Source organism: Nestor notabilis, unplaced genomic scaffold, assembly GCF_000696875.1.
Source record: "Nestor notabilis isolate BGI_N333 unplaced genomic scaffold, ASM69687v1 scaffold7092, whole genome shotgun sequence".
In the NCBI taxonomy this organism is placed as follows: Eukaryota; Metazoa; Chordata; class Aves; order Psittaciformes; family Psittacidae; genus Nestor; species Nestor notabilis.
The window spans coordinates 1,649-29,577 of NW_009916881.1; the positions used below are offsets into that span (position 1 = coordinate 1,649).

At 42.4% G+C, this 27,929-nt stretch overlaps 1 protein-coding gene across 1 annotated transcript; it reads left to right on the forward strand.

The window, feature by feature from the left end:
• Positions 1-216: 216 nt before the first annotated feature.
• LOC104413722 (engulfment and cell motility protein 1-like) lies at positions 217-27,929 on the forward strand (the record flags this gene model as incomplete). Its single annotated transcript, XM_010024795.1, has 6 exons — positions 217-386; positions 11,493-11,528; positions 18,351-18,450; positions 23,889-24,040; positions 24,422-24,500; positions 27,879-27,929. Coding segments are annotated over 6 exons (588 nt in total), but the record flags the coding sequence as incomplete, so codon positions are not given.

Sequence of the window (27,929 nt, forward strand, 5' to 3'; positions counted from 1 at the left end):
CAAATAATTAGAGGCAATAAGAGTAACATGAGGAATAGACTGCTGTAAAAGTCACTTTAATGTGAGCTACTTGATAATTTCTGAGCATGCAAGTGTTAAGTATCACTAATATTAAATGTGGCCGTTGTTCCTGCTTGCACCAACATTTTATTCATTATTGCCATTGTAACAAAAGCTTTTTTGTTCTTTGTTTTGTACATTTTGTTTCTCTCTCAGGCTCAAAATGCCCAACAGCTCCATGAGAGGATCCAGTCTTCTAGTATGGATGCAAAGTTAGAAGCACTGAAAGACTTGGCCAACTACTCACGGGATGTGACGTTTGCCCAGGAATTCATAAACCTGGATGGCATTTCCCTGCTAACACAAATGGTTGAAAGCGGCACAGAGTGAGTATTCTGCTTAAACTCCTTTTATGTGGGGCGTTTTTGTGCTCACTCTCTTGAGTGCCTGAAGCATTTCTGTATATAGCATCGAAGATTATATAGAATAAAACATCTGAAGAGTTCTGGACTGCTAGGATAGTATATCCATTATCAGTGAGAAGACTTTCTTAGTGTCCCCTAGCAATAACCTGCTGGGGATGGGGATGGAGCGAAGTAGGAAGTCACAAGTACCCTCTGTGCCATAAAGTTTTGGGAAGACTATGAAGCTAATTTCTTCTCTACCTATTGGAATTTAGATAAATCGCTGATAGCGTATTTAAAGGCTGATATTTATGTGTTGTCATCTGGAGACTGTGGTTTAATCGTCATGTTACTGAGAACATGTAAAGCAAAACCGAGTCCTCACTTTATTTCCACTGTTACTGTTTGAATTCTGGCTGGGATTTTTTCAGTGCTTTACTTCCACTTGTACTGTTTGAATTCTGGCTGGGATCTTTCGAGTACCAGTGGCTTTTTGACATGAACTTGAAAGCTGGCCTGTGAATATACATTCTTTACCAGAGCATCTTACCAGTTTTCACCATTGGTGAAATTCGGGACTGTAGTTGTGTCTATTGGCTTTGTGTGGGGGTTACTACAGAAAACATCAACTGGATTGCTGCGCTATCAAATTATATTCTAACAGTTACTATTTGGAGTTCTTGCTTTCGAGTAAGAGGTTTAGTGCTTTGCAGTCAGTGTCAAGCTCTGCTGCACATGAAGAAATCAGCAATACTCCACCCATTTCCTGAGAGAAGGAAAATGCTCTGAAAGCAGCTTCTTTATTCTTTGGGGGTGTTCAGTCTTGTGGACCAGACTCCAGAAGTAAATTACTGAAACCAATCCAAATCCCCTCACAAATGTGCTCGTGTTCCTTTGGGTTCAAGGAAGTAAACGGCATTAGGGGGTAGAGCAAAAGTAGTAAGTGGGCTTTGAAATGAAGCACAAGTTGTCTCTGATGGTCCCCGTCAAGATATACTGGGGATTTTCCACAGAAAAATTACGTACTACTTGGAATCCAGCAGTCCTTAGATTGGGAATGTAAAAGCACACACTCAGTCACCCCTGCCTGCTCTGTGGCCAGTGGTTTACTGCACTTTGAATCCCTATTGCCACACTCCAGCTCCATAGTGGATTTTCCAATACCTCATGGTTTCAGCTCCAGTTTTGGGGTGATGGTCTTTATTTCTTGCAGTGACGTCAAAAAACCCCAAACAACCAACCAACAATAATTGCTTCTAGTTATCAAATTTGTCAACTTTTCTTGTATTCATGTAAGTTATGTTGTTGAGGGACCAGACTAGGTTTAAAACCCATGATAGGTTCAAGCTGATGTAAGCATATGCCCACAGTTACTGTGCTAATTAAAAGAGTATACTGAATGGGCAGGCTGATCTGCAGATCAGAACATAAGCAAATTAAGTCACTGCCTCTGTGGTTTGTTTTCTCATGAATTTATTGAAGTTGAATGGTGTAACTTCACTGTGGAAGGGTTTTAAACTGAAGCCTTTTACTTTCTATTGGAACAGACAGGAAACATTCTCATTTTTTACAGGCATTTCTTTTAGCTGCACTGAGGCCGAAGCAAGTGCCCTCCTCGCCCTTCCAGATGTGTTTGTACTGCTGGTCTGTAGCTGTGCAGTTGGCCAGGCTGTAGCAGACTGGTCTAGGTTAAAAATAACTACTTGGGAGGGAAACTACTCAAGCCAGCACCACTGTTGAAAGAACTGCGCAGCAAATTACACCCTAGGAGTAATTCCTGGTTGAGGGCTTAAGTTTTCAAAGCACACAGCAGGCTTGTAGACTGGACATACGAGCAGAGCCTATTCCTTTGGTTTGTGTAATGTTGGGGTTTTTTAAGTAGCTTGCATTTGGAGGGATTCCAGATTTCTGGTTTTAGCTGATGTAATGTATCGCCAAAAAGGCATTGGTCAATCTACCTGTCTGATCTGTTTATCAGTGTTTCTGCCTGTGGGGAGAAATGCTCTCCAGTTTGGGCGTTAAAGACTCAGACTGAGAGTTTCCAACAGCTTTGCGTGTTGGTGAACTCAGTACTCACTGAAGTCTTTCTCATGTTCAGAAACTTTCAAGCAACCTTTCAAGGCCAGGTTGGACACAGGGGCTTGGAGCAACCTGCTCTAGTGGAAGGTGTCCCTGCCCGTGGCAGGGGTTGGAGCTGGGTGAGTTTAAGGTCCCTTCCAACCCTGACCATTCTGTGTTTCTATGAACCTAGGCATTCTGCAGCTTCTGATGAGGGGTCTGCAGGTCAGGTTTTTCCAAGCCTGGTTTTGTGAAAGCTGTTGTAAAAGCAAGAACATCTGTGCTGTGCTGTACATCCCCTTGTGCTTCCCTTCTGATACTGTGCACCACTGCCCGATAAGTGCCTGTCTAACAGAACTTGAGGTTTAATGAAAGGAGCAAGTCCAAATATTCACAGACTCAGCAGCCTGAGCCTGCCATGGTGCTGCTGCTTTCCTTTCTTGTCCAACTTCAAGCTATTGATCCTGTCCTCCCACTTTAGGGTCTGTTCACTCACTGGTATTTCAGCACACGAAGCAAACACACAAACTGCTTCCTCGGAAGAAGCACTTTTTTGTTTTGGTTCGTGTCTTTTACTTTATTATTATAACAAAATAGCTTTCTAAAGTGGCCTGTGAGTGAAAAAGGTATGTGTGAGGGGAGGAAAAGGGTAATATATGGAGGAGAGAGTGGGGCAAGGATAGCCAGTCACTGGAGTGCCCTAGGCTGGGGTCAGTCAGTTGTCCTTTTAGGGTCTCTATTCCTGTTTTTGCTTGGACCCTCTGCAATACCATTAATGAGGTCCCACAAGATGCTTGCTGAAGAGGCAAAGCAAGCTGAAGGCCTCCTTGCTGTTATCTGTAACCCTGGGCTGTGGTGCCCTCAGCAGTGCTGCCTTGTGGGCTGTGCTGCTGCCCAGCTGGGGTGCTGGTCACCAAAATGCTTCGAACCAAAACCCTCTTTTCCCTGCCCCAATACCCACCACTTTCTTTCCCCCAGTGGTATTTTTAACTCTGATCATTCCAGCGTCCATAGGTGGACCTACTCAAGCAACTATATGAGCATTACAAAAGGAGGGGGAGGGCAGTGTTAGAGGAGGAATGAGCAGCCAGAAATTTCAGGGAAGGGCAGAAACCTCTTTGGTAGCCCAGTTTTAGAAGGCAATAAATTTTGTGATGATATCTTTAATATGTATCTTCCCTTTGGAGTGAGTTTTGGGGTAGAATTGCTCCGCCAGCCTCGCTTGAATGGGGCTAGGACTCAACCGTACAGCTGGGAGAACTCTAATGGCTTGGTGCTGCTGAGAGATTGTTCAGCTCCCTGCCCTCTTCTCCCACCCCTTGTGTGTTAATTCCTACTCTCCAGCCCAGTCCTACTTCCTTCCTGAAGCTGGTCCTCGTGTCTGGATGCTTCACAAAGGCAATCCTGCTTGTTAATTGGGTTGCAAGGTACCTGATTCTGTTCTGCAGAGTTAGTTTGGGACTTCAAGAAGCAAGAAAGGAAGCGGGCATGAGTGGATGTAGGAAAAGCCCTTTTTTTGTGGCAACAGACCATTACATTGGCCTAGGTGCATGACCGAGCCACAACCCGAGAGCTGTTGTGTTGTGAAACAGTGTGAGAGTGGTTGTTTCTGCTCTCATACTGCAACTCAGAGACTGGCACTAATGCTCTGAGGAGGTCAGAGGGGATGGGACATACCCCATGGGGCGGCTGCTGCTGCCCTGCGAGGAGCCAGCCCCTCTCAGCTGCCCATGGGTTAATGCATCCTGCGCCAGGGCCGAGTGGTGCCTCTGTTCACGGCGTGGTGCAGCCGTGGCAGAGATTGAGGAGTTCTGTTCATTCAAGCTTTATTCTCTGTTTTCCCCAAAGGGGCAGACAGTGCTCATTAAAAGCACCATCATAACTCAGTGGAAGGTTGCTCTGAGGTTTTCCGTGCACGTGGAACTCATACTAAGGGCAGCTCTCAAGTTAGAATTTGAGGGTGCAATTGAGTTTTAGTGGGCAGCCTCTGGAAAGCAAGACTCCAGCTTTTATATAACTTTCACTGAGGAAGAGGCCGATGTGTTATTTATAGTTGGCTGTATTTATTGTGCTACTTACTCATTATTTCAGTGAAACTGATGACTATAAAAGTACAGTGACCAGAGAATGTAAATTCCTGGGTTTCGAGTTACCTCTGCTTCAGTTCTGCTGGTGATGAATAGAAGTAGTCATAGAAAAAGTTGACAACAACAGTGTTTCCTAGTTAGTTTTCCATATGTTACATTCCTGAACGTTGAAGAAAATTAGGATGTGTTGGAGAATAGCCTTCCCACTTTCTTGCTGCTTATATAGCTTCAAAAATAACCAATTGAGAGGGTTATTTGTTTAATTTTGTGTACGTTTTCAAAAGTGGGTTTAATGCTATGTGTAGTTACCGTAATTTGGGCCAGATCTGGGGTGCCTGCTGCTTAGAGCACATGAACTGTAGACTTGGTGTGTGTTGGGACAAAGCCATAGGGGTTGGGGGTCAGCAGATTGTAGGGTGCATGGGGCCCTTGTGAAGCTGAGAGTGCCTCTTGTCAGTCTGAATGTCTTCATGTCAGCAGAGATGCAACATGTCTTAGAAACTGTCCACATCATCTCGCTCCTGTTGATAGAGAAGGCTCATTTTTGTTTCTCCTTCAGGCTCATTCTTGCTTCCAGAGCATGCTGAGCCTCTTATTAACTGAAGACAAAAAAGGGGGAGAGGGGGAAAAACCGCTGCTTTTGTGTTTATTTTTATGGCTTGGTTGACCTATAAATTGTGTGGCAGCAACTGTAAGACAAGTTAGGTCACAAAGAATGAGTAAATGCTGATCCCACTTTACAATTATCCATGATGTCCAGTCATTTCCCAGGCTCTGTGCACCTGCCTCACTAAAGAGGGGTGTGGGTGTGCACACACAGTTATTTTCCTTCCCAGAGAGAGATTTCCATAATACTTCTAATGCTAACTTTTTGTCTGAAGCCTGGTTTGTGCCTACTTCAGGGGAGCTGGATGTGTTCCGTCTGCTTGGAAGTACAGGCAGTGTAAAAGGGAAGTGTAAGGTTGTGCTGCTTCTGCTTGCAGCCCTGACTGCAATGTCCTCAAGAGACACAGGAGGAGAGCAATGCTAGAAGGTCTTAGTTACCATAATGACTGATGAAGAGATATATTCAGGAACCAAACTGGAAGAAATGATCATGTTTCTTTGCTACCTCATCTGACATAACGTAGTCTGTTCATTCAGAGCTGTATTCAATAGCGTAGCTCAGGATTACTATTTCAGAAAACCATGGGTGTATGGATAACCCCTCTGATGTAGCAGAAGACTGGTGAAGATGTGGTGGGTTTTTTTCCTTGCTGTATCAGAAGAGTTGTGTGACTGGGACAGACTCTCAGCCTTCCCTAAAAGGGAAAAAACCACCCTCATATTCCCTAATAAAGTCAGAAAAGGAGAATGTAAGTCACAAGCCATAAACATTGGAAGACCAAAGAGTTAATAAAAGGAATCTATGTTTATTTTTGTCATCACCAGTAATAATAATCATCTTATGACCAGGAGGAAAAGGAGGAGGAATTCCTATGCAGAATTTTCAGTGTTTTATTGGTGTTATCATCATCTCTGTCACTTGTCATGTGGCTGAAATAACACACAGGGGCTTTTGCCAAAAAATGGAGATTGTGCTAAGCCTGTCCTGGCAGTAACCAGGATTGGTTCTGCTGCTGTGGAGAAGTTTTGTTCTTCAGAAGTCTGCTTCATCGATGTGGCTGGGCTGACCAGCTTTACTTGCAGCACAGCCGTGGCACAGGAGCATGCGAGTCAATGCTGCTCGCACTTGGCTGCAGAGCGCCTGGTTTTCGGTTTAAGAGGGTTGTAATTGCTTAGTGCACAGATTGGAGGAAAAGAAATCTTGCTTTGAATTGTAATGGTGGTTAAATTCTGCCCATCTTCCCATTGGAAATAATAAATGCAGCGAGATCAGGGTCACGTAAGCTTCTAAGTAGATGTGTGTGGTTTTTTGACTCTCGACTAAGTAGTCTTCCACTGAACACGGGCAGTTGCAGACTTGGCTGCTGTACAGCTGGAAGCCTCCGAGATGGCAATTTTGCATGCTTTAAGGTCAAACTGTATTGTTCAGTGAAATTCCAGCTCCTGGCTTGTCTTACAGAGATAATAGCGTGTACTAGCCCAGTGGAAAACTGAAGACAGATTGGTTTGGAGTTATTCTGACTTCAACACACTGTTTGGGACAGTTGCTCACATACCTGCTAATGGTTTTTTCCACCCCAGACTGATGAGTATTTCAGTAGTGCTGTCAAAACACTTAAGCAGCCCTTGCTCACAGCCACTTGTTCCTGTCCTGCTTCATCTGAAGAGTTATGCCAGTACTGTTTGTAGCAAGCTGGACTGGAAAACTGATGGAGATGATTAAAAGTGACGATAAAGGCTACTTTTACTACAATATTCCATAACCCAGTTCAGTTTCCTTGACTGAGCTCACAGTGTTGCCCCAGAAAGCAGTTGTGCAAGCACAACTCGCTGGGTAAATGGAAAATGAATTTTCAGAAGGTATGAGCAATGCTAAGCTAGTATGTGTTTGCCTCTAAATAAAGCAGTCCTTTTCCACCCTTCCTGGCTACTGGCTGTGCAGTGCCTGCTCCCTCTCTTGGTCAGCTTCAATGCTCATCTGACTGCTCAGTGATCCAGTTCAGTTTGCTAATCTGGCAGAAACTAAAGCCAGCTGATGGAGGGAGGAAAATGATTTGTATTTTGACAGCGCTGGGCTGTTAGACAGGCTCCACCATTCCTGTGAAGCTTCACTTGGCAGCACAGATTACTTAATCTGACATTGCTGCCAACATCGATTCTTGTCCAACAGGGGTTTTAGGCAATCTTCATTTCTTAGCACTTCTGGAATGTCGGGAGAGAGTGACTGTTGTCTGCAGATAAAACCCAAATGAGTCTATAAAATCAGGTAAGCTTGTTCCAGCAATGGGGAGATGGAAGGACAGGAGAATGAGAAGGGGCTACAGCCCCGTGTCTCAGTGCCGTTCCCATAAAGGAAGAAGGTGGAGTGGGTTTTCTTTGTGGGGCGGCATTTTAGCTGGTTTATTTTTCTCCCGTTTGCTCTATTTTGGGTTTGTTTCCCCATCAGTTTTCAGGCTTGGATTCCACCCTCTCTCTCAGTGCACACAAGTACAATTTCTTGTGTATCCTTTACATATGCATAGCACACGCTGTATGTTTTAGATAAAAACCCAGTCTGAAGATTGAACCACCAATGATTACATCTTTGGAGGGAAGAGAATTGCTGCTCCTCACGCTCCTGCCAACCCACATGCTTCTTCTCTAGGGCTGTTTTTCTTACTTTGCCTGTGCTTAAGAATATTAGCATTTAAATGACCCCTGCTAAGTGGTGATATCAACACCTTGTTGATAGGAAGAGGAGGCAGTTTTACTGGGTTTTGTTTCTCAACCACTTCTGTAAAATGTGATAAAACCTGCAATTCCAGCAGTGGGTTTCTTTTTCCAAATGTTCTTAAGGAGACCAAGCTGGACAAACCGATTTTCTTTCTTTGGTTTTTTGACTCCAGACAAAAGTGTTGTATTTGAGGAACCAGCAGAAATAAGGAGAAGAGGGTAAAGCTTCCACTTCTACAGCTTCCCAGGATGATTTTGTGTCCTGGACTGTGGTGGCTCGGAGGTGCTGCTGCATAACTCCGCGGTCGTTTAGCAGATTTCACCCCAATAAGTTATTAGAGCCTCGTGGCCAGAGTGTTTCCTTGACTTCACCGATGTGTGACAGCCACATGTGATACAGACAGAAGCCACAAGCAAATACTCCTGTGTTATCTTGTCCTGTTACTGAACATTGCCTGTTACCTAGAAGATGGGCTATTCTTGTGTTGCCTGAAAAGCAGGAGCCAAATACAGCTCTGATGTGGTTAACAGGTCGTTCATTCATCATCCCATCAGTTTTTCTCTAGAGGAGGAAGGTTTCATGAATACCTTCCACTTCTGCATCCATAACTCCGGTGGGTCCACGATAGGACAACATTTGGGTCGGCCCCAGAGCAGACAAGCCTTGCTGTGCGCTGTGCGTTGCCCCAGCTGTGGTTTAGATTTGGGCTGTCTTTGGTCCTTGTGCCATCATTTTTGTACATGAACAAGTAAGAGTTGATCCAGTCAGGTCCTTGCTAAGCCAGCCTCTGCTGGAAGCTGTTGTGCCATAACCTGCAGTATTTGAGCATGGGTGAAGTCCAGGATGGCTTGGGGAAGTCCAAAGGGAACTCCTGCTGCTTGGGGTTCAGCTGGAAATGTATCACAAAGCTCTTCTGAGGCCAGACAGGGAATGTATCATGACAGTGAAATGTCTAAACGGGTAATGTGTCGTTAGCATTTATTTTGCACTGTGTTGGCATTTGTTTTGGGATTCTCCCTGTATGACATTTGCTGTCTGTTTGTCTTTCACCTTTCACAAACACCGTTTCATTTTCCCACCTAATGTTTGTGTTTTGGCCATGGTTTTGTGCCCATCTGTGCGAGTGCAATTGAGGGGTGGCTTCTAAAGAAGAAGAAAGAAGATAAATATAGGTATTGAGCTAATTGCAGTGTGTAGATCAGGAGGGAGTTTTAGAGAAGTGTCTGGTTGCTGCCATGGAGTCAGCCCTCTAGAGAAGAAACATTTGATGCCCTAGATTGACTGCTGCTCTTATCTGTTGCTTTGGAAAGTGTGGTATTAGTAGAAATCATTTGGTCTAACAGGGTGGTTGTCTTTCTTCCCAAGTCAAATTTGCTGTCTCTGTATTGCTTCAGCAGAAAGCCTTTATACTATTCAGTTATTTCTCTGTATTATTCTAAATTTCTGTTTTCTTTTACATTGGACGTGGTCTGATCTCCAGGTGACTGATTGCCAGTTAAGGTGGATAAGATTGTGTAAATGTTAAGAGAGTTGCTGTCTAAATGTTTTCTTCTAGGACTCAAATGTTTGTTCTTTAAATCCCCGGGCTCAGTCATGGAGAAAAGGCACCTCATTATAGCCTGTTGTGGAAAATCTCTGGCAAAACTGAGCCTGCCCTTTGAAGCTGCAGCAGCTTGCAAACCACCACGCTTGGTTGTCAGGCAGACACAGCACAGATGGCGAGTTTACTTGTTGCTTGGTCAAAGCCAGCACCTGGGTGAAAAGCAGAAGTTCAGGCTCTGAAGCCTTGCTGGCACATGCTGCAGAAGATTGCTTGGGTCCACGCACACCTGGGAGATGACAAAACCCATTTGTGCTGTGTTCTCGTTAGGGTTTAGCAGAGCACGGAATGCTCCTGTTGCAGGAATGACATTCTGGTGAAGTTGGGATGTCTTGCTGTGGGAAACGCTGTGAATTTCTCTGCTCCTAACAGCAGGTTGAGGGTAATTTTCTCCCCTTTTTAAGGCACTCATCAGGATGCTTTCTTTGTGCTCATTACTGCTGGCTACACAGATAGATGTTGTAGCATAGAAGAGCTAAAGCCATGAAATCTTAAGAACAAAACCATGTCACTTCTCTAATTTGAGCTAGGCTTGTAGCCCGGTCTGTGCTTGGATACGTGGTAAACTGTGCCATCATTATCTTCACAGCTCACAGCTAGCAGTGAAGGATTTCAAACCACTCTTCCTGTGATGTTCTCTCTGTTTTCTCCCCTGATGGTTATACAAGGAAGCCCAAAAGCTGCCCTCCCTGAGACTGGTCCTTCTTGAAAAGAGTCTGTAAATAGACTGTGCGGTCTCTGGAGAAAGCACAACATCACTTGTGTGTGAACAGAATGGAAAATGCAAGGTGGGAGCTACTGCTGTACCGAAACGGGGGGTGGTGGTGAAAATATTAGTTCTGGGAGAGAGCTGAATCAGTGTTCCGGGTGAGAAGGGGACAGGGAGGAAGGAGGGGGACCCCTTAAAGCATCCTTTTGAATGGTGGGCTGCCCAGTCTGGAGCTGCAGCCGAGCCTCTGAAATAAAACTGAGACAGATTTAGGAGACACAAGTGGTTAAGTAGGAGATGGATATATTTATCTTCCATTTGTTTGTTTAAGTGGTGTTTTAAAAAGAAGTTATTTCTCTTGGATGCCATTTTTACCATTGCTAGTCTCTTTCTTCAGCTTGTTTGCAGTGTAATCAGCAGTTCTGAAGCTAGTTATCAGCTGGAGGATGACTTGCAAATTGTGATAGTGGGCTACAGCTTTCAGCTGCACTTATTTGCTTTTCCCTCTCTGCCCTTAATATTTGGCTTCCAGCTTCCTCAATATAGCAATAGGGTGCTATTGCTTCTGGCTCACTGGTGTGACACAACAGTGTATATCTTGGGGGAAAAACAGGAAATACCTAAACAAAAAATAAAGGTTGAGGGGTATGTTGGGCAACAAGGAGCTGAGTGTTTTGGAAGCTACAAAATGCGACTCTGTGATTAGAAACACAGGGTAAATTCTTTGCCTCCCTTTGAAGAAGACCTGTCCCTGACTTCAGAAGGTGAGGATTTTGGTCTGTGTTGGTCGTAGCTACACAACAGCTTTCAACCATGCTGACAACTGTGACATCAGTATTAATGATGGACACTGGAAGGACATAGAAGCTTTTCAGGCAACAGACTGCATGTCATAGCAAAGAGACAGAAAATGCTTAGTGTGTAAGCATTTTATTTGCTTTGTGCCGAAGACTTCTCTTAACGAATACTTGACTAATTTAGGATGCCTGGGCAAGCTTTAACGGTCAAGAGAAACAGGTTTCCGAGGAATCTGATGTATTTCACCTACCAACTGTTTCTTCACTTCTGCCTTTTTCCTAACACAAGTATTCCGAACAGATACCTGAAACTGATGTTCAATGTTCTTTACCAGTGACTGAGCTGGTTCTGTTCACAGCAACGTGTTAGTAATTTACTGCCTCTTGTTGTGTGTCTGGTTTTGCATTTCCTGACCGGGGCACGGGTGTGCGGGGGGGTGTGTGTCTGTGTGTGCAGAGGTGAAGCGGGGACAGATGTTTAAAGTGTGTCTTCTCACGTGCCAGTTTTAATTTTGCAGACGATATCAGAAATTGCAGAAGATAATGAAGCCCTGGTAAGAACCCGATTAGATCATCACCTTGCCCACTGCCTCCTCTGTTGCATGACTGGGCTCAGGCCCTTTCACTAATTCTTTATACAGCTGTGCTTATTCATTCAGCAAGTCTTCAGCCTTCTCTGTTTTCTGCTCTTTGATGCCTGTTGAAATTTTCTCATGAAGCCTTCTTTGCTTTGCTTGTGGAATGAGTGCTTCATTTCTGTAACTCCTGCAGGGGCTTCTGCTACTTCTGAAGTAAGGCTTTTCCTTTGTTTTCTTTGTGAATTCGAGCAAACACAAGATTTCCTCACCTTCCCTAATTCCCCTCTTACATTTGCCTGGCTTACGTGGTTGATAGCCGGCAATTCTAATTGTTGGTGTCAGTGAGATGAAAGTGTGGCCAGTTTGAATTCCTATTATTTGCTGGTCCCAGGTAATGGCAGCTGTTGCAGATAACTGCATAACAGCAAGCTGTGATACAGTAAAGGGCCTCCTATCAGAAAGTTCTGAAGCATGCTTATTTCCGTGATGATGATTTTGAATCACCTTTGAATTGATCTTCTGTGTGCTTCAAGTGAAGCATGGGCTTTGATAAATTGGGACCCCCAAGAGATACTCCAATATCTTGATTGGTTTGGAAATTTGACATCTCAAGTATAGCTGAAGCCCAAGGAAGCAAAGGAATAGTTAATCAGTTAACCACAGATCTGTCACTGAGAGCCTGATGTAGTTTATCACCCAGGAGATGCAGCTCCCTGGCTGAATCCATGCTAAATCGTACTTTCACAAAGTATAGACCAAGTTCTGAAACATTTATTTTTAAACCTAATCAATAAATTAGTAAGAATAAATTTGGCAGGAAACTTGAGTCCTTCCTCTCCTTTCTCAACCTAGTACAAAGTAACTTGTTTCATAACAGAAAAGTTCAGATTGGGAGGAAAATGATTAAAATGGAATGAGGTTCAGAATTCTTGGCAGCATCTCCTCTGCTGAGAAAAGGTACCTCCTGTGCCTTTGGATGGTGCATTTTTCCTCACTGCTGTGGAAATAGTTCTTTGTGGACAAAATAGTTCTACTCCTTCTGCATCCCTGTGCTCCCAAACTCTGTTATCCTGTAGGCTTCTCTACGTTAAATTCTGTGCTTGCTCTCAAGACAGTACTAAAATACTGAGAGTAGCATTGCACCCTGGGTTTAGGACCTCATCATACCGATGTGCTGAATGGATTATTTCTTTACAGTTTAGTTTTGGTTACTCGTGGGAACAAGGCATTGCCCACCTGAGTAGGATTCTTACTCATCAGTGTAGATACAGCATATCAATGGGCACAGTAGTAAAGAAAGTGTATGTGACTGAAGTTTATCCTAGCTTTGGAAGTTAGAGCCTGTCATTAAGCTTCAGTTTGCACTGGGGCACGTAGGTTGATATTTTGATTTCCACCAACAGTACATGAAATGATACAATTAAAATAACACAAGTTTGGGACTTGTGCTAAAAAAGATACCAGCGCCATTGGTCGGGATGTGAAACCAAGAGTTTTGGAAGCTGGCCTGTTGTGCACTTTGGAAGTGAAGCTAATACACTAGTGCGCTTATCGAACGTCCTGACTGTTTTTCACTCATGTATTAATGGAAAAAGCTCAGATGAAACAAAAACTACTAAAAGGACCCTCAGAATTTAGAGAGAACTAAACTAAACTTGAAAATCTTGCAGGCTCCACCTGCTGTCTCCTTGACTGAAGAAACTTACAGCAAATGGTAGCAACAACAACCAGTTACTTTTAATTTAGAGGATGACATATTTCATCAAGTTGCCAGTATTTCATTTTAGCTTGCCCCTGACTTAATTAAAACCTGGTTTTCACAGAGAGCCCTGGTTCAATAGCTTCCTCCATTGGAGGAGGTTCTTCTAAAATGTGAGTTTCTTCTTCTCTGTCCTTTCAGCTTTAGGGCTTCCTAATTTGTTTCAGGATTTTATGTATTCTGTGGATCAAACAAAATAAAGAATTCCCATGAAGTGCCCTTTGCATTGCAGAACTGAACTGTAGTCAAAATATGCAGAGTGGAGCATAGTGTAGTTATTCCTGATCTTTTAAGAAAAGCTGGTCCATTTAAGGAAATTACCATGAAATGAGCAAAACCAGGAATTTTAAAGATGGGGAATAATAGAAAAGGTAATTCTAATCACATCTTCATGAAGAAACAGTGTATAATAGTTCCTCTGGGCTAGTTTCCCATGCAGACAAATGCTTAATGTACCTCAAAGTGGATTTAGCCATATTCCATAATGAGAGTATCTGGATTTATTCAAGAGTAGTTACAGTTCTGTTTAAAATTTGCAGCTTGTTTTGTTTAATCAGAGTTTGTTTTGGAGCTCAGAGAAGCCCTGAGACCGGCATACAAAGGTATTTCAGGTTCTTGGAATGCAAGTGGTTTAAAATTAGTTGGGCTGATCGCTTGTAATGAAGGGGCTGAAATTGTACCACAAAGAAGTATTTCAGTGGTGCTTGGCATGGTGCAAAAGGAAGAAGAAATATATAAACCTGTGTCACAGTGTGGCAGTTTAAGTGCATTTCCTGTAATCAGGAGAAGATAGGGGCAGCCATGCCACAGATTGTTCAGTCATTTTCAGCCGGACTGAGCACCAAGTGGGTGTGAATTGCTCCTAGTTTGATTTGATTTGATGGTGGCTTAGCTTCACCCTTGGAAAGGTTACGTGAAGAAACAAGGCAGTGTAGAAGCAATGGAGAGGAGCCACAGCAATAAAAAAGGTGCTTGTTCACACGGTGCTTGCTGAGCATCCTACTGCATCATCAGTCTTCATTTCAGACTTAGATTCTTGCCCCCATGGCTTTTCCAGAGCTCTTGTCCTCTGATGATTAGATATATTCTGCTCCCCTGTTTAAATTTATTCATGGCCATTTATCCTTGACAACTCTATCGTAAAAAGCTGGTTTTACTCTTTGATGTTGGCCTCAATGATGTCAGGCCTTTCAGCTGCCCAGTATTGGGCTGAGAGCACAGTTGCTGCGTGATAAGAGAGTTAACTGCTTCCTTAACTACTGCAATTGCTGCTGGGCTGCTATTCTTCTGTTACCTCCTGCCCAGTTAAAGCTATTCCCTTCTGCAGCCTTCCCTGTGCACAATTACAGATCAGCTTTGGTCCTGTTTTGACAATGAAAACTGGTTTGTTTTGAAGATGTACTGTCTTTGGCTTCTAGTCCTAATGGGCTGGTGGCTGTATCCTGGTTGTGACAGACAAGCAGCAGTTAATTTCCATGTTCTCTTATGCAACTTCTATCATATAAAACATGTGAGACAGTCCCCTTAGACTTATACAAGCTTGTATTGCCTTCTTTTTTTTCTTATGACAGCTGAGCCTGGCTAATTAATCTTGATTTAAAGAATCATTTGAACAGGCGAGTGTTTTTCTCCAGTAGTAAGAAAATACTCTTTTTGGTATATGTGTTAAACATGGATAGAGGTTTTTTTCCTTTTTCCTTTATTTTTCCCCCCAATTACTTAGGGGATTTGGGTGCTCAAGTGCCATTAATGTATTTTGATACGAAATCCAAATTGCTTTAGGCATCTTTCAAAATACCAGGTATAGTTTTCTATATAGTTTTCTATAGTGTGTGTATATATATGTATATATACACACACACCTGAGGATTACTTAACACACCTGATAAAAAAGGCAGTTTCTCATGTGGAAATGGTTCTAGGAAGGCAAGAGAAAGGCTGGTGTGTTAGACTCCCAGCGTATGGAGTCCGCAGCAAAGAGCCAGAGCCCTGCAGTGTTCAGGAGGGGTTGTACGAGGAGCTTGCCTGAGAGCATAGATCATTAAAATGTCAGTGTTGGTGAGAGATAGGAAATTGCAATTACACAGGGTATCTTTCTGATCATTTTTCCCCTCTTGCTGCACTGACACACATTACAAAGCACCTTCATCAGGAATTACCTTCAAACTATGAAGTTGTTTTGCCGGAGCAGTGAGGGTTTGGTATTTACGGAGCTGTCACGCTTTGTGCTGTGGATTAGACTAAAAAGATTTTATGAAGAAAGAGGCTGTGTTATTTTTGCCATTTTTTGTCTGACAAAACAAGATTTGAGTTAAACAGCTCCTACCATGTATTTTCCAAGATTCCTACTTTTATGAACAAGCTTGGATTCCCTTGAAATTTCTAGCATCTATTCTATATGCTGCTCTTAATAACTTGAGTGCGTGTTATCTGTCTTGAAGTAAATTGTTTGGAAGCCTATTTCTACCTATCTGCTTGTGTTTGAACACGTAACAATGAATCAACGCCGCTCCCTTCCCCCTCCAGATACTTTAATCCTTACCTTGCTCTAGTTACCCTGGAGATTGCTTTCATTTCTAGCTGTGCTATTCCTGATGCTTATCCTTTAAGCCTGGCTTTTGACTTTTGCAGTGCCACTTAGTGTATACACGTGTGTGCAGGTGCGTATGTGTAGCTATATATTTACAGTGCACGTGTATGTAATGCTGCAGGATATATAGAGCTGGAGTATTTCTTCCTGCTTGAATAGTCCCAGTGTTGTACCTGCCTCTTTGATCTCATTAGTGATTTGAAGCAATGTCACTGGAGGGACATCTGGTGGGGTGTCTGATCATTTTAAGTTGAAAACTGCTTTCACCTTCTGGATCCCAGTGGTTGTGTCATTGTCACATCTACTTAAACAAGTTTATGTGTTAATACCAACATCTTCAGTTTCCCCTCCAAAGCTGTGGAGGAGGCTGGATTATGGGCAGGATTAATCAGTAGTTTTAGTGAGAATAATACATGAGACAGTTGAGGTTAGTTTAATTCCTTTACATTCCAGCCACTGCTGAAGGTGAATATCTATATGCAAGTTTAATACAGTGCAAGTAATCTCTCAAAACTAAACCCATTGTTAGTGGGGATTAGCTTTCATGTACAATTAGTTTATAGCAGAGTAGTTATGTGCTAAATACAGATTAATTGATTACGTTTTTAAGCAATATGGGAGAAGATCTAGGGGAGATAAATCACCTGCTTAGTTTAATGCTGGGCAAGGTATTTTTATCTACTTCTCAACCTATGTGACCTATCTTTTTGTATTTTTTTTTCTTTGCATCTCATTTAGTCTGGCTACTTAAAATACCAGAATTACATATATCTGTGGAATTATTCTGCCAGGAAGATGCATGAGAAGTTGGTACAAGTTTTTAGAAGGAAGCCTTTCCTATGGGTGCTGTTTGATTTATTTATTCATAAATAACCATTGTATGCAGAAGAAATGGTTTGGGGAAAATGGCAGGACCAGAGCTGATTAAATTTCCTGCAGAGTGTTATTGTTGTCTTGTTATGAAATCCTTGGTTAGTTGGAATGGGACTGATGACAGTTAAAGTCTAATTTAATTCTAAAAGAATACTGCAGTATTAAAAACCAAGCGAACAAAACCACCTCCCCAGACAACCTCGAAACTTTCCGTATCGTGTTATTTGCTGAACAAAATGTGAACAAACTATTCCTTGCAGAATTACAGTGTGTTTTTTAAAGGCACTTTGTTTTTCATAAAGAAATAGTCTTTTTCTTGCTCTTAGGTGTAGTTTTTAGTGGAGGGCATCTGCGGAGTTTTGATGAACAAGAGCTCCTTTCTTAAATGAAGGTGCTACTAAAGGCTGCATCTTACTATCAGACACCCCTAAAAGACAGATTATGTCAAATCCAGGAAAGTGGCTGTTGGAGTTGCTACATGGAAAGTGTTTTTTTGCCTTATTCGTCTGACCTGCTGTAAATACCTTCCATCTGAGTGGATGTTCACTTACTTGTGTGAGTTGGTGCCGGACAGTAGGAGAGCAAAGCACAGAGTCAGGATTACCAAACACCAAATTGCTTAACAAGTGCTAGACTCGGGTTTTCAACACATAGAGCATTACAGTTCCAATCTGACAGAGCTTTTTTGAATTTTACCTTTTTATTAGGCAAGCTGTTGCATTCAAATCACTGGGACTATTCACGCTGTTTGATTACATAGCCAGGTGCCCTGGCTATATATAGAACTTCAGCTGATCTTTAAAAGCTGGTTTTTAACCTGGAAAACTCCTGTGCAGCTATTCAGGTTAGAGCACATTATTTATGTTGAGATACACCTCTTTTGAATTTAGTTGAGTTCATACAAAGATGCCCTGAGCCTTGAATTTACAGGTGTAAAATGCAGTGCAGTGGCCTAAACAACCGGAACTGTGTGTTTGGATAAACTCCGGGAGCTTTGAAACTTGCTTGAGATGGTCACCCATAGACAAAAGGAGATGCATCTTCAGGTTCAGAGGAAGAAAATGAGGCATTACTACTAGAAAATTCCCACTGAGTAAATAATCCTAAAAATATATTTGTTTCCGTATAAAAGAAGGAACAAACACTCCACTGACTTCCTGCCAATCTGCTTGATGCAGAGGTACCAAAAGGTGGCACCTCTGTATGACTTTCAATTAGGAACATTTCCATAAGTTGCGAAGAAAATCTCACTTCTTCTGTTAGATCTAAACCTCTGACTCTATAAGAGAAGCTTAATTTGGACTATCTGATTTCCTTGAGCATTGCATTTGGTGTTCTCCCGGGACTTAGTTCTTCTCTTAGAAAATTGCTTTCTTCCAGGTGACTGTTCTTGATGTCCATGCTAAATTGGCTTGGATACTCTCTGTTGCACGGCCTCTCTTGCTCTTCTGCTACCTCTTAGTCTGTGATTGGCTTCATTTTCCTGCCTTTCTGAAAGCTCCCTGCTGCTTTATTCCCTCGGTCATTGCCCTGCTGCATTGCTGGTAAATGTTATCCTGACTCCTGTCTCTTGCAGCTTTGGAGATATGTTGTCCTTTACACTGACTGCATTTGTTGAGCTGATGGATCATGGGATTGTATCGTGGGATACATTCTCTGTGGCGTTCATTAAGAAGGTAAATTTGTGATCAACTCTTACCTGTTCTTTATCACTTTAAATTTTTGAGGTGAGTCAGTGTTTTATTTTACTTCCTTCCCCCCCCCGCCCCGGTACATTATTTAGGCCATTGGTCAAAAAAGTACATGAAAATGGGATTCAAGTGCTATTTCAAACCATCAATATTTGTAGTTGCAGGATCTAACCCAACTTCTACGGAAATCAATGGGAGTGAAATGGGATCAACACAGTATTAGGCCTATTACACAAGAAATGGTTTGCTCAATTAGAGTGTGACTTCCCTGTGCAGATACCGTGAAGTTAAAGCAAAAATTGATCTTTTGATTCCATGTAAAATAAAATGAGTTAATACCATCTTTCTGGAAACAAAACCAGCACCAAAATGTTCCCTCTGGGGGTATGGGAGGAAGAAAAATGAATTGGTTTACAAATTGAAATTAAGCTGCTATCTACTGAGTTTATGAAGTTGAACTCTGCCCCCCGTGAATCTTGCAGCTGAGGGCTGTGGTTTTGAAACGGATCTTTCCACAGTTTGCAGCATCTATTGTCTTTTCTTGCGTGTAGGAGATGCACAAAAGCAGCAGGAACATGGGAGTACTCTTTAAGTACAGAGATTGAACAGGATCTGTTACTGACTTGACCCTTTTCGTTTACTGTGTGTGGGGAAAAAAACAACCCACACTTCTTTACAAAGAATATTCAGACCAAATTGAACTCAGAACTTAAGTTAAAATGAGTTTTACAGGCTCAGAAGAGATCAGTTACTTCATTAAAACGATATCAGAAGCAGTAATGGAATGAATATGAAGTGTGGCAAAGATATCTTCATTTTAACAGTGTGGGTCAGAGCAAAGACTTTTAATTTAGATTTGGTTAGAAAATTGCTACCATCAAAGGAAAGTACAAATGTCCTTTTGTTGCCAGAAGTGAAAGAAGAATTAATTATGAAAAGAGCGTTAGATACTAAAGCTCAGTTTTGGTCATTAAAAATGATGGATGCTATTTGTGAGGAAAAAATCAGTGTAATTGGTCTGGTTTTTGGTCTCTCTTTTTGCCAATCTTGCAGTCTGAGACAGATGATGATGATGATTATTGTTCACTTTCTATGGCAAAGAAAACAGTGTTTTTGACTGACTTCGTCATATACATGGTCAAGCCCAGAATGCCTTATTTGCTAGGGGAGCCTACGAAGAAGTCTATAAAGAAACTTGCTAAAATGACTTTAAATCAGTCTCCTTTGTTGGTGACTCAAAATGACTGTCTTTGCCTAAGGGTATCAACATCTTTTGCCCTGTGTGGTAAGTGCAGAAGGCAGTGTTGTGTGCTCTTTTCTCCTGTCTGGCACTTCCATGGGTTTCCCTGGAACAAAAGCATTCTCATGAAGTACTTGTGAAAAGCAGAACTGGCGAGGAAGAACCCACAGTGAAACTGGTGGGCGAGAAAGGGACCAAGCTGAAGAATAGGACAGTTAGAAGAGAAAAAGAAGGACAAAGAGTGACAGAAGGAGGGAAAAGAGGCACGGGTCTGAAGTGACCTGTCACACAGTTGGGAACTGGAACAGCAGAGCCCTCAGTGGGTCTCTGTGGGCAAGGGGCAAACTTAGAGCAGCACCTTTGGACCATGGCTCTCTGGCAGCTACAGCTTCATTTTCACTTGCTTCTTGACCTTGGCTTTTGACAGGCCACTTGAGGTTGCTGATGGGCTTGCTCAGGTACTTGACAGGATGGATAAGGGAGCTGATAAGTTTCTGCTAGCTGAGGGGGAACTTTGCAATCAAGTGCTTCTGCCCTTTGAAGCTGTGTTTCATGTTGAATGGAAGCCAAGCTGGAATGGGGACGAATTCATCAGAACTTTCTTCTTGAGTAGTTTTCTAACTTAAAAATGTAGAAACTGGAGACCTCAAAGGAGCCTCCAGCTGCTTCTAATGACTCTTGGTGTTGGATGCAGTCTCCCTCCCATCCTTTGGGTACATTAAAACTGCTATTCCAACTGCGGCAAGTAAGGGTTGACACAGTCGAGGAGAGCTTTGTTCCTTACCTTAAGGGAAAATAGCATTTTGTAAGATTTGTAAGATTCTCTCAAGACCTTTTCCTTGCTTATGATGATAAAGTTTATTTCCAGCTTCCTCGTTGCCTGAAGGGTTTGGATGCCCAGTTCTTACAAAATGTCTTGGTAACTGGATATCAAAATACTCCCGTCTTTAGTTCCTACAAGAGAAGTCAAGTCTGTAGTATCGGTTGAGATAGTTAAAAATATCTCTTAGAATTATTTATATAGTTGCTGTTTCATAACTGTGGGATGCAGAGCCTCAACCTTGATGAATTGTTTACTCTGCCTCGAACGAGTACTGTGCAGAACAAGGGGGTGGCAGCAGGGAGAGGATCTCTGTGTGCCACAACTTTCAGTTGGTCTTTCTATAGTCAAGTGCAACTCGAATTCCTTACTTGAAAATGAGATGCATGCTTGAAAATTTTACTATGCATTAGCACGTCAGAGAATGGAACCTGGTCAGGTTTTTCTGCCTATTTCTGACATCAGAATGGTCCAGACAAGTAACATAATGAGCACAGCACTGCTCAGAGAATCCAATCTGTTCCCTTCGCTGTTTTCCCTCTATGTATTTTGATGGGGGTGCAGTTTATTTTGTTAGGGTGGGTGGGTTTTTTGGTTGGTTTTTAACTTTGATTTTGGGGTGTTTTGTTTTGTTTTTTAAACTTTTGAATTCTGTCCTCTGCTTTATGTGGTGCTGAAGCAGGGAGATTAACACAGATGATGTAGCTGGGTTTAGTATAGGTTTCTCATCTGCCCTCACTTTGCATGTTTAGCTCCTGTTTTAGCAAAGCATTGGGGCTGATTGTGTAAAGGCATTCTGATTCCTCATTTCCCTTGGAATTGATAGGAAATTGAGCACCCAGCCACTTCTGTGGCTATATATGTCCTGATAGGGCTATGCACATATTAAGATCTTGGGTATCTTGCTGAACAAATAGTTTTATCCTTAACAAGACAGATCCAAGTGACAGGTTTTCATGCAAAGTGCAAAGCAATGAGGTCGGTTATTTCTGGAGGGGAGGTTGTGTTTCTGTGAGCTGCATTATTTTTATCATCAGAGTTTTTGATAAATGAGTGCAGGATTATTTTGGGATGTTGAGAGCCCTCCCTGTGTGTGGTGCTCAATACGCAAAGAACAGCAAAGAACACAGATTTGGATCCTATTGTTTCTTGTCTCTTTTCAAGAAGGGTCTGTCTTTTCCACATCCAGAACTTCAAGTATGGTAATAGAATTGCTTTTGCTCTCTCTGGAATTGGCATGCCTTATTGATCAGGATAGACAAGCTTGTTATTTCTGGCCCAGGCTTGATGCTTCAGCAAGGTGGTTATGAATATACATAGCTTGACATGCAAGTTACCTAGTGGATGTTTTGCATGTGTATTAAGTGTGATATCTCATAGCTTTTTAAACACGTAAGCCAGCTTTCTACCTTGTGTTTTGTGGTTAGACAATGCTATGGTCCGGGGTTGGAAGAATAAATGATGTCTAAGGCAGCCTGTCCTAGGCTGAGGTTTCAGTTATCTATACTGTTACACTTCTGCAGGCCCCTGGTATGAATATGTTATATCCTTGTGAAGCATTTACATCACTTGAAATATTATGGGAAGGAGCTGCTGCACCCAGAATAATTCATACATGTCAGGGCTTCTGAAGAGGATGGTGACAGCAGTCTGACAGACCCTGATGTACTGTGTTCCTGCTGCACAGTTGATCCATGGATCAGCCTGGTGACAGAGGCATCCAGAGCACCTTTGGTTTAGTGTGCGAATAGCACAGAGTTGCTCTGTGCATGCACTGTCCATATTTTGAGCCTTCTGGACATTTGGCAGCTTCAAAACAACCCTGGATTACCAGTAAGAGAGGTAGGGCAGTACAGTGCTGCTGAGATACTGCTTCTTACTTTATACAGCACAATGTGCATCATATACTAATGTAAATATTACTTTGGCTCGGGGCTTGCAGGCAGCAGGTATTGAAAGTCCAGAGCAGAAAAAGGCTAATTAAGTTGCTTTTCTCCTCTTCTCTATGCATGCATGGGTTGGTTCTTTATTTTCTGTAAAGTCAACGTGTGCTCCCTGAGCTCCATTAGATTCAGCATAGCATGTTCCTGTTGGGGTAGTGCAGAGCAAGCGGCAGTGGTGCAGTAGATTAGAAGAAACGTCTGTCCCTTTTCCCTTGTCATCTGCAGTCCAAGTTGCAGAAAGGGTGTTCTGCTTCTTCACTGCTATTCAGAATGTCACAAGCGTGGAACAGTTTTGTTGTCCACATGTCAGTATTTGACTGTGAATTTTAAAGGCAGCTTTTCCAAGCATAGGTCATACCTTGCTTCCTCCGAGGGGAAAATGATGCCAAGGTCTAAGCAGAAACAGTATAATCACATGAGTGGCTTTTAGCGTGAGTACTGAAGAAGCACTTAGACTTTTATGTTTTCTGGAAGGAACGCATCAAACTTGAGACAGGACCACTGTAATCTGTTACTTGGCTGTAAAGAGCAAATAACTGTGGTCACACAACATTCTTCTGTCTGTCTGTGCTTCCTCGGGTACTGTTCAGCCTGACTGTGCCGGTATCAGTGCGTCCAAGGCAAACCCAGGCAAGCTGCTTCCCAGGAAGCTGGGTCTATGGACTGGACAGCATGCTGAAGCTTCCATTGCCCATCTTGCTGCACAGCTGTGTTGGCTCTGCAGATGAGTGTGCAGCATGTCATTGCCACACTTCAAACACAGCAGAGGCCCAGCCTGGTTTTCATTAACATGCCATTTGTCTGTGGTAGCTCGCAGTAAAAGTGAAGGTTATTAACGCATGAGCATGGAGCTAGACTGGACTCCAGGCAGAGTTACGGAACCAGTCATGCTGATAAATGATCATCAACTGAGGTTCGATTTGTAACCTGGGGAGAGCTTTCAGTTTGGTTGGTAACAGCAAGGGGCAGGAGAGGGGAAAGCGTGTTTTGTCAGAGAGATAAATGTCAATTCCTCTTCTGAAACATTTGCCTTGAGCCTGGCTATTTGTTTAGAGAAAGCTGCACAGACTTGTGCCGCAGACAGCAAATATTCTCCTTGTCTTTTCCACAGTTCTTCTCACAAAAGAATATGACTGTTCTAGTTCTTTAATGTGGACATAATGTAATGTTGAAGCATATATTTTGGTACTATATTGACATCAATCTGGGGTGATCTGTGCCAGCTGAAGAACCTGTGCCACTGTGTCCTTTGAAGGTATCTGCAGTACCTGGTTGATTGCTGTCAAGTATTCACTGGTATCTGCGATGTGGACAAGACTAGTTTTATTCTAATGCCTTTGAGCCATGTCCACAGTTCTCTTTCTTCTGTTTCCTCCTTTTCATGACAAGATGTACATCCTCTAACTGCTTGAATTTGTAGATAGCAAGCTACGTGAACAAATTTGCCTCGGACATCTCTATCTTGCAACGGTCACTAGCAATCCTGGAATCCATGGTGCTCAACAGCCACGACTTGTATCAGAAGGTGGCACAGGAGATCACAATTGGGCAGCTAATCCCACATCTGCAGGGGTGAGTGTCTTCAACTGCCACCTGATACAGTGGAATTCCCTCCTCCCACCCCAAATGAGCACAGCATTTGGAAAAAGGAGTGGTATAAAGACAGGCAACCTCCTGTCTGAGTCCTGCATCCACTGTACGTGAGTGAATGGCACTTCAAGGATGTGATTGATTCCACCATTCTTGAATGCTGAGTCTGGAACATCTCTTTCTTGATAGTGGAGACAACCTGGACATGACCAACATTGACCAGTCACCTAACTTATACATGGTTAACATTAAGTGCAAATAGCCCCTCCATTTGTGCCTTTGGAAATGCAACTGGAAGATCAGTTTCTATAGCTTGTGTGTATTCATGTTTTTCTCTCATGTTTCTAATTTTATTCCAAACAGGACAGACCAGGAAATCCAGACGTACACCATTGCAGTAATAAATGCGCTCTTCCTTAAAGCACCGGATGACAAGAGGCAGGTAAGTTGTTCCTACGTATGTGTAGTGTGTCATGTTCATACCTGCAGTTGTCCCAGTCCCTCTTTCACTGCAGTTAATTCAAACTGAAACTTGTTCTGTTGCTTCATGCTGCTGTATGATTTATTTTAGCAGAGCTACCTCCATCTCACACCAATATTCGTAGGCATTAAGCATTCTTCTGTGCTTTTGTAGTCCCTGTAACCTCACATGAACCATATTGACTGTGGCTGGCTGTAGTATTTATTGTACTGAAGTCTTTGCCAGCACAGCTTGTAAAACCAGCCTATTTTTTGGTAAACTGTTTCCCCCAGGATATTTTAATAAAGAGCGTGTTCCTTTTGGACATGGAAATATCTTGCCATGTGAGCATTTAGTCACTTTTATAATGTACTATTTTAAGTGGACTTCAGTGCCAGAGATCAGAAGCCTCAAAAGGAAATATTCCAAGATTGCTAGTTGCTGTTGAAGGAGGATGGAATGCAATGTGTTATGGAATAGAGGAGTTTTAGCCATGTTCATGAAGTCGTTAGTCTGTGTCAAAACACATTTATTCATTTATGTATTTAACATTTCTGTCACCAAGAATAGTGATGATAACTCCTGTGGTGACATACAGTTAGTGTCCAGAACAAGCTCACCGAGTCCTGCCGATCAGTTCTGACAAGGACTCTCCTTAGATGTATTTATGTTTTTAAATGCTGGAGGTTGTTTAAACAAACATCAAAGCCCTAATGGGTAATTTTTCTGTTTTGCTTCAAAAATGTTTTTAAAATTGAAAACAGGCGAAAGTAAAACCAGGATTTAATTAAAAAAAAAGGCAGGTTTTTTTCCCATTCCTCTTTTCCTTCTCCTCCAATACACTCTTCAGTTATTAAGGGAATAAGGCACCTCATGAAGAAAAATTGGAAGAAAAGCTTTCTTTCAGTTTTGGCATAAAACCAGATCGTGAGAATCTAATGCTCTGGTTTGGCTTGAAGGCCGGTAGCTCTGACACTTGCAGAAAACATCCTTCAGCCTTTAATAATCTATGATAACCAGTTGGAATCTGTGAGGTTTCTCTTTATGTTGTGTTTAAGTATAAAACCACACATTGAAGAAGATAGATGTCCATTAGCTTCAAGATCAGGTTAACTGGTATTGTTTACCAAGTTCTGTCGTTCTAAGACAACAAACTGAGGTGATGCAATCTGATGGAGGATACTCCAAAGTTAAGGTTCAGCACTCGCCACTAATGGGGGTTAGGAGTGAGAAACTGCCCCAAACCCCATATGACTCTAGAAACTGGCACCATCTCTGCTGCTGTCTTATGGAGACCAGCATGATGTGGAGCATTGAAATGAAACTGTGAATGGTGGAAACACTTCTTTGGTAATTCCCTGCATTTTTGCAGACATGTTTCTATGGAAAATGAGTTGGAAATTTTGTCAGATAATTCTTATTCTCAGTTGTTACTTCAGAAGAGGGAGCTCCACTAACAGCCATGCAGCCTTCTCAGAGAAGGTTGATTTTGATGCAGTAATTGGTTTTGTGAATGTTTGTTGCTCCTATCAGTTTTTGGTCCAGTGACAAAAAACAATATCCCAATAACAGCTTTTTAAATTACAGGTATAAGAGAAAAGTCACAATTTGATAATTCCCTCCAAAGAGTCAAATAAGAGAATTCCCTTTTTCTTTTTTTGCCTGGAATGGAGACAAGTCGACTTCATATACTTCAGCTGCCCCTCTTTTGGCAGTGGATATGCTTTGACAAAACCAGCCAGTCTGTTCCCTGCACCATGAAGTATATGATGTGCTTGGCACTCCCCCTGCAGCTCAGTTGAGCATTTCCAAAAGAGATGGAAGCATCTGTATCATTCATTCCTTTGATGTTAAGTGCAGTTGAAACCTGCTCAGCCAGAAAAAGCTTAAAACTAAAGCTGAGTTTCTCTTGTCTTTGGTCCTTTCTCCCTTCCTTACAATTCCCATGTTCTGTTGCAGCACCCATTATCTGGTCTAAAGAAAACAGTCAACATCCATGGCTGCATTTACAGCCCTACAATTAGAATTAAGCATGTGTCAGCATTGATGTGATTTGTTGTGCTGTATTATGTAAGGCAGTGATACATGAGCTCTATTTCCAGTCAATGATTTACTAATTCCAGACATTACCCCTTCGTGTATATATAAACAGTGTCTCAATAGCAGTGTGCAATGTTATCCAAATCCTTTCATAGTACATTAAAAAAACAAAGGAATTTAAAAGTGATTACATGATGATAATTACTATAAGCTGAATGCATCCCATATGCTAGTGTATGTCCACATGCACACACATATACTTCTATATTGATGGAAAAGATTATGAAACTTAAAAATGGGACATGAACTTGTAGGTCTGGTTGAGAATAGACTCATGATTGACTAGTGTGAAATGCTCCCTCCTGTGCATAGGACAGGTTACAGCATGAGCAGCCAGGATCAGCTGCTTAAGAATGAGAGTAAAAGCAAATTCTCCCTGATAGTGGCTTGAGACAAGTCTAGAAGGAAATGTTAAGACATAGTTGATCAATGCCAACACTTTTACAAGGGCCTGTAGGGACAGGACAAGGGGAATGGCTTGAACCTGCCAGAGGGGAGACTGAGATGAGCTCTGAGGCAGAAGCTCTTCCCTGTGAGGGTGCTGAGGCGCTGGCACAGGGTGCCCAGAGGAGCTGTGGCTGCCCCATCCCTGGCAGTGTTCAAGGCCAGGTTGGACACAGGGGCTTGGAGCAACCTGCTCTAGTGGAAGGTGTCCCTGCCTGTGGCAGGGGTTGGAAGTGGATGAGCTTTGAGGTCTCTTCCAACACAAACCAGTCTGGGATTCTATGATTGCTACCAAAATCCAGGCGAGAAATATTAATTGCTATAATGAAACCATTCTGAGATGTAGGCTGATTAACTGAGTAAAAGTTAGAGCACTTGACTTCAAAACAGCCAAAATATTAATATAAATAAGCATTTCATTTGACATCTTGTTTTAAAGTGCTGGCTGGCTCCCATTCCATGCTTCATTCTGTGTTTGCAGGGGGGATGGCTGTGCTTGAACAAGTGTATGTAAATGCTGTTTAAGCCACAGAGGTCTCTTCTGAGGGTCTTTCATTGCTGGTTTTGGATCACCAAAGTCCTCAGCTTTTGACATACTTTTTACTTTCTTTTCCCCTTTTCTCCTAATAGAGTAATTTGAGTTTGTGACCCCCAAACCAGCACATACAATCATATAGCTGATAGACTGCTTCATTTACTTTATAAGTAGCACTGCAGGAACATGAGAATAAAACATTTTAAGTTGCTATTCTCATAGGTATGGCATAAAAATACCTGCTTCTGGCTAATTCTTATTTTTATTTTACACTAAACCAGGAAATGGCAAACATTTTGGCACAAAAGCAGCTTCGCTCCATCATCTTAACG